Source organism: Sesamum indicum, unplaced genomic scaffold, assembly GCF_000512975.1.
Source record: "Sesamum indicum cultivar Zhongzhi No. 13 unplaced genomic scaffold, S_indicum_v1.0 scaffold00580, whole genome shotgun sequence".
Taxonomy (NCBI): Eukaryota; Viridiplantae; Streptophyta; class Magnoliopsida; order Lamiales; family Pedaliaceae; genus Sesamum; species Sesamum indicum.
In genome coordinates this window covers 1-6,987 of record NW_011628446.1, presented here as the reverse complement: position 1 = coordinate 6,987, position 6,987 = coordinate 1, and the positions used below count along the sequence as shown (strand labels likewise).

Below are 6,987 nucleotides of genomic sequence, written 5' to 3'. Positions count from 1 at the left end.
TTTATCCAATTAAAATATATTTTTTCAACATTGATAAAGCATGATATTGTCAAACCAAAATTTCAGCTTAAAATCTTCTTTTTGTTTGTCTAATTGGGAAGTTGCTTAAAAAACTTCTAACATTTAAGATTTTCAAGTAACTATCTAAAACTAATATCAAAGTTGAAAGAACGAAAACTTACTCGATGAATTTGATTCATTTTTAGCTATCTTGAACAAATAAATGCAATAAATATATTACTTTTGAAATTCTTGTATGGCTTGTTAATATCAAGATAAATAATTATGTACGGTTAAGTATATAGTATAGTAATTTAAATTTTTAAGTCATAATTTTCAGTTAACGGAATTTTCGTAATATACATGTACTTGAAAATAAAATACTTAACTAATAGTATTTCGAATATTGATTTCCACTTTTTTCGTGTTTTACATATATAGAATTGGTGTAGAGGTGGATATAGGTGAATATACTCATCTACTATCAACAATATTCTCCGATTGGATGCTTTATTATCAACTTAATAAAAGTTTTACCTCAAAAAAATAAAACAAACTACTTACATCTCTATGTGAAAAAATCACATTATGCATTCATAGACATTGTTACCTTAAAAGATCATTGCTAAAATAAACCTTACCATTTCTCCAACCAGATTGGTCATTCCATCCAAGTTAAAATGGTCACTCCAGGATAAGAAAACAACAAATTTTTGGATTATTTACAGATAACAAGTGAAATTATAAACATAAAATAATCTTTTTAACAGGACAAAATGATTTTTAATTAATTAAGTTTATTTTAAAAGTGATTTTTCTTAAAATACTATTCAATACATTTTTATACGCTTTTCATGTTTTTCTACAAATGCTGTCCACTTTTGACCCTACTATAACTTTCAATTTTATTTTTATTTTTACTATAATTACTTCTCTAAAAACACAAGTTTTTACAAACATTCATTTATAATTAGATGGATATTTTAAAAATTTACAAATCCAAGCGGGCTTGAATTAAATAAGAATGTATTTATAATTAAATAAATATTTTAAAAATTTACAAATTCGGGCAAAACAGATAAGTTTTAATTTAATAAGAATGTATTTATAATTAGGTTAGAGCTGATGGTTGTGAATGTAATTTATACTTTTTCTAATTTTGCTAAAATTCACCTCCAAAAATTTCAAACCTGGTATGGTTTTTAGCATTGTTTTTGTTATTTCCTAACAAGGACGAAATTGCAATTGTTTGTGGTTGAGAACGATGTAATTCTTGGGTTTGTATAGCTAGAAGGCGTACAGTTGCTGTTTGCAACCACAGCCACAATGGCCGGAGCACTGCGAGCCCTGAACCTAAAGCCTCCGACTGGCGGAACTCCCTTTTTCAGGCGTCAGATTCAGCTTCCTCTGGCTACGCGGTCGCCATTCTCCGGCGATAAGTTCAACGCAGCGCATTTTACATGGAAACTCCGTGCAGTTGCTAGAGTGGGCAGTATAAGAGCTAGTGCAGAGTACCGTCAGGTTCCCTCCACTCTACCTCTCGCAATTTCGTTTAATTTGCAGGGACAGTTTCAGCGTTTTTTTGTTACTTAATTTATTTCGATTGTTCTTTGAGCGAAAAAGTTGGTGGAACGTTTCAGGGAAATGATGATAGGGAAAACCGACTTCCACAAGTTCTGAACTCGAATTGGAGCACACGATTGTCGAAGTTTGCGGCTGATAATTTTTTACCTTTAGGTATTCCGGAGGTGCATCTGTCTATCTGTCTGTATGAGTACCATTTAGACCCCTACAATAATTGGTAGAGATAATTACACTCCCCGGTACCGATGTTTGGTGTAAGTATAATTACATGTTAGACTCTTTTTGGTTTACATCTAGTAACAGATGTAATTTCTCAAATCATATGGATCTACATTTAATAACACTAAACCTGAGGGAGGGGAGTGTAAATTATCCTATGAATTGGTTAAAATCTCTTTAACTATAAGTAGTTATTTCATAAATAACAATATACTTAATTAATTAACATTATTAATAATATCTTATTCATGCACATTTAAAGTTAATTAATTTTATCTTTCATATTGTATTTCATTAAATAATTATAATAAAAATTCGAATTGTGCAAACACATAAAGTGTGCTCCTCTTGCTAGTTATTTCTCAAGGCTCAAAGATGTTTGAGTAAATTATGAACTGATTAAAGTAGCCTGAGCTATATTCAGTTTTGTCACAAGTAACTATGTCTTTAATTAATTAGTTCTATTCATGCAAGTTTAAAGTAATTCGTCTTATCTTCCTTTTGTTTTATTTAATCAAACAAACATTATAAAATTTTAAATTGTGCACATGGATGAAGTATGCTTGATCACTAATTTATTCTTCGTTTTCTTTTTCCCTTTTCAAAAATAAATATCCTTGCTTACACTCCTGACCCCGACCTTGATTACTTTGAACAAAATAAACTACTTTTGGAGAAGTTTCAATACAGCAGAAGCAAGGAACATGGCTCAAACATATTAATATGGTTCTATGGGTTTAACAATGCTATTTTATAGCAGGCAAATAAAATGAAGCATAGGATGTGATGCGCAAAAATGTTACCACAAAGCCTATAAATGTTTGTTCATTACATGCAAATTCTGATTACTGTTCTTGAATTTGTTGCATTATCTCCTTTAGCTTGTCTAATGATGTTGTTGCACACGCACTATAGGTGATGCTTTACCCCATTTACTATTATTTACTTTTAGATATGATGGTTGTCGAATCCACCAAAAATAATTCCTACGAACATCTTTGTAGAAGTGTGAGTAGGGTCGAATCCATAGGGGTTGGTTTTAAATTAATTCCTTCAAAAAATAAAAATAATTAGGGGGATTTTTTTATTGTGAAGAAGAATAAAAATAAAAACTAAATTAAATTAAAAAGCTAATAAAATTAGAAGAGATAAATATAAGGGAAGAGTGAATATTCTAGTTAAAGACAAGATCATGCTTAATTCCACGGTCGATCATAGATGCAAAGATAACAATCAATCGGCCATTGGTACAACCTAATGACCTCACCTTTACTTACCTTGTGGATAGTCAAGGAACATCCATTGACTAAATCCTTAATCAGTAAACAACATTGGGAACGTCCTCAAGATTTAATTTAACGACAACATTAAGAACTATAAAGGCCCAATTCTAACCAATAAATTCCTACGAAGATTTATTTAAGTTAGATTGTGCATTACCCACAACATAATCGAAAACTTCTACATAATCAATTATGCTATGTTACTATTAATTATTGAACTAAACAAACAATTACGTATTTGCAAGTTCAATTGGCTAGGCAAATATTCTTGACAATGAATAACATTACCTATCATTCATAAATCAGATTATTTGTAATAAAAGCACATAGAACAACACAAATACCAATATGAATGAAAGTAGAAAGCATTCACCAAGTCTTCGACCGGAATGAGAGAACTAGTTAGACATGCTCATGGAAGAATGCATGAAAAGCAAAGTAAGAAAATATTATAAAAACGTAGAGATCTCAAAAGTTCAAAAGTTGACTCATAAAGTGAACTACATCACATATATATAATAACTAGATACCTAATTCTACTAGGATTAAAAGTAAATTCCTAATTGAACTAAAAGACTTATGGAAATAAAATTATAATACTAGTTAAACTCCTTATTCATCAAAAGGTAATCCAAACAGTTCCAAATTCTTGCCAAAAATTGAGTTTGAGTCTTTGTCCGAATTTCCATTTTGGTGCTTTTCTTCATTTTCCATTTGATTTGTCCTAATGCTGCAAAATAACATTTAATTAGGAGCATTTTGATCACAAAAGGTCAAAATATCACATGAAATAAGCACAATATGCGATCCTATCAAGAGTTGACTTAAACTTGCAAGCTTTCTGTTTAATCTAACATATTTGCATAATGGTGCTTGCAGCTCTCGTCTCTGGTGTAGTGTTAGGACTTGCAAATCCGAGCCTTGGTTGTCTTGCAGATACATATTATCTATCAAAATTTAGCACTTTTGGAATATTTATAATTTCAGGTTAGCTTTATTTTAAAAACGTAGTTTCTTTTACCTTTTCCATTATTGATATGTTAGTTTTCAAACTTTCGTTCATCTAATGTTTTGTCACTGTTTTCATTATACAGGATTGACGTTACGCAGTGATGAAATTGGAGCAGCTGCTGAAGCATGGCCAGTTGGACTCTTTGGACTGGTATTACCTTGAATTCCTGTTCATATCCTGGTTTTTCTTTCTAGAATCTTCTTTTTTGTTTTTGTGATAAGGGACAGGGGGTTTTAGGCTGGGATCGGGTGGCAGTCTCTGGCTACGTGTGCTTAAAACTGAAGCCGATCAGCCCAAACCTTATTCTGAATACGTACATAAATAGTCTGTACATGCTGTTGTGTGAGTGTCACAAGTTATGTGGTGAATGCAAGTTAAGTGCGTGTAGAAGAGGACCACTTCAAAATCCTAAAACTTTTCATGTTCCAGAATCTGTTTGCATCATTTCTGAAGTTGTTATCTTATGTAAATTCTTCGTTATGAGTCTCATTGTGTTGATATATTAGTGTCCACAGTAATCTCTCAATTTCGTAACGAGAGACTGACTCTCAACTCCTTTGTAATGCAGGCTTCAATTTTAATTTTCACACCCTTCTTTTCAAAAATCATTTTGCTGCTCAAGCTCCAGCCACAAGAGTTTGTTACAGGTTCGAAGGATTGTGCTTTGATATTGCAATGGATATTTGGATGTCATTTTTTTGGATCAAATGGAGTTTCTAGAGGATGATTAGTTATTCGGAAAAGATGTTTCTCTTTGAATCTTTGGAAGTTCTATGGGGTGTGTATGCTCGTCTTACCAAAAGGCAATCAAAGCTTTGAAGGTCCTACCTTTTACTAGTCGCTTGATGATTTTAAGGTTTTTTGATATGAGCCAAACTAAGATTCTTCTTGCTTTCTCTAGTTTCTTTATACCTTTGTTCACTCATGCTAGCTGATAATCTTTTTATTCTAAGTTTTTTTTTTCCCATATTTTTCCATCTGTTAGTCTTCTTCAGTCGATTTTACTTGTTTAGAGAATTTAAATTGTATATTTTGTCCTTTATACTTATATATTTATATGATTGTCCATGTTGTTTTCCAGATTGATATAGAAAGTTTACTTAATTGCAGGCTTGCGTCTTGATAATGTTCTAGTCTTTCTGTACTTCTTCTTAATAATGCTGTATGCAGAAGAATTTATTGTGCACACCATCTTTCTAGTAATAAAAATTATAATTATGAATCTCTATGTGTTTTTCCATTTGCTCTATGTTATATTTTCCCTTTTTGAGTTAAACGAGTCAATTCATGTTTTACTGGGTTGTAAATTGCTAGTAACCAAGGCATTGTAGGTTTTAAGTTGGCTTCTTTCTAGTTTTTAAGGAAGAAACTACAATATCGACTGAAAATGGAGAGCATGAACTGATGGGTAATAGAAAATGATCTAAATTGTAGATTCATCTTTTTTTCTTCCATCGCAGTTGAATTGTCTCATACCAATCCATTAAGTTTTAAGAATTTATTAGTCAACCATTTTCCCACGAGTAAAATGGATAGTTGTTTCCTTTATTGATTTTGATATCCTTGTCAAAATATTCTTCCCTGGTTTTACTTATCTCTGCCAACACATTGGAATGTATTGCCTTTCTTTTCTACGCAGTAGCTTAATATTGAGAGAAATTAGATATTGCTGCTGTCATTCTAGCCAACCCCAAGAAACAAAACCCTAACATAAGGGCAAGAGGAGATATAATCCTATCCTCCCCCTAACCCCCCCCCCCCCCCCCCTGCCGCGGTTTATACAGGACTTGCTATATTTAGCTGTATGCCTACAACATTATCTAGTGGAGTGGCGTTAACTCGGGTAAAATGCACTTTCCAATATTGTACTTGCAAATGATTTTCAGATCAGAGCGAAAATTGCCATTAGTTTGACTGCAGGTTTGATTTGATAAAACACAGCTTGCTGGAGGGAACTCTGCTCTTGCTCTTGCTATGACTGTGATTTCCAATTTATTAGGAATCTTATTTGTAAGTTCTAGAGCTGGCTACTGATGTACCATAAGTTCAAAATTCTTTTTTGCATGAATATGACACCATTTGTTGCAGAATGACATTATACCTACACTTTGTGCATCTAATGCCATGGAGCTGCTTAACTGCTGTCATGTACTGTCATAAAGTGTGAATAAGCAAAGGAAAAAGTGATGCCAATTACATGAAACTGGAAACTCCTTGAAAGAGAACCAAATGTAGAATTGAAATCACTAAAAGAACTTCTTAATTGTAAGAAGTTAAGGGTAATCTTCTCCAAAAATTGGGTACAAGTTAATTATTGTGTATTTCTGAATGAGAGCTGGTAGAATGAGTTTTTCTGTACAAGAAAAATAGTTGCACGATTTTTTTGGATGTAAGAGTTTCTTTTCAGGGTTTTGAGTTTTTTTCCTAATATATTTTACAAACCATTCCTCTTGTCCAACTGTGGATTACTATAGCCAACCACAATATTGATGCACTGTTTTCCCCAAAATTTGTTAGGAGAAGGAAAAAAGAATCTTGTCTTAGGTGTATTTAGGAGAAGCCACTTCATGGCTGGGTGACCACTTGCTTGTTTCTAATGTCAGCCTGGGATCTAGTAAGCTCTTGTCCGTCTCTCCAGTTTTCGTGGATTTGGTTTATAGTGTAAGCAAGACTAGTTTCACATTAATCTAATCTGGTAGGATATTGTGACATCTTTACTAACAGTCAGCTAGCCAATCACAACCATGTGGTTAGTGAAGCATATCAGGGAGGCATTAGATTATTATGCATTGCTTACACTACTGGTGGGGATAGTTGCAATGTGTGTGTAGGGCTTGGCAGGCAGCAATAATGTTGCCATGCCAGCCAATTGTTTTGGCATGGTAGTGC

General features: G+C 32.8%; 1 protein-coding gene across 2 annotated transcripts; it reads left to right on the top strand.

Moving 5' to 3' along the window:
• The first annotated feature begins 1,195 nt into the window (after positions 1-1,195).
• LOC110011230 (probable sodium/metabolite cotransporter BASS4, chloroplastic) lies at positions 1,196-6,981 on the top strand. 2 transcript variants are annotated; one of them, XM_011103967.2, is made up of 7 exons: positions 1,196-1,521; positions 1,641-1,737; positions 3,966-4,073; positions 4,181-4,248; positions 4,667-4,745; positions 5,883-5,941; positions 6,040-6,981. In XM_011103967.2, the coding sequence occupies exons 1-7, from the start codon at positions 1,327-1,329 to the stop codon at positions 6,130-6,132; spliced, it is 699 nt and encodes a 232-aa protein (XP_011102269.2). In that variant the 5' UTR covers positions 1,196-1,326; the 3' UTR covers positions 6,133-6,981. The 2 variants fall into 2 exon arrangements, with proteins under 2 accessions (XP_011102269.2, XP_020547299.1); XM_020691640.1 differs by having other exon boundaries at positions 1,198-1,521; positions 6,019-6,981.
• Positions 6,982-6,987: the final 6 nt, after the last annotated feature.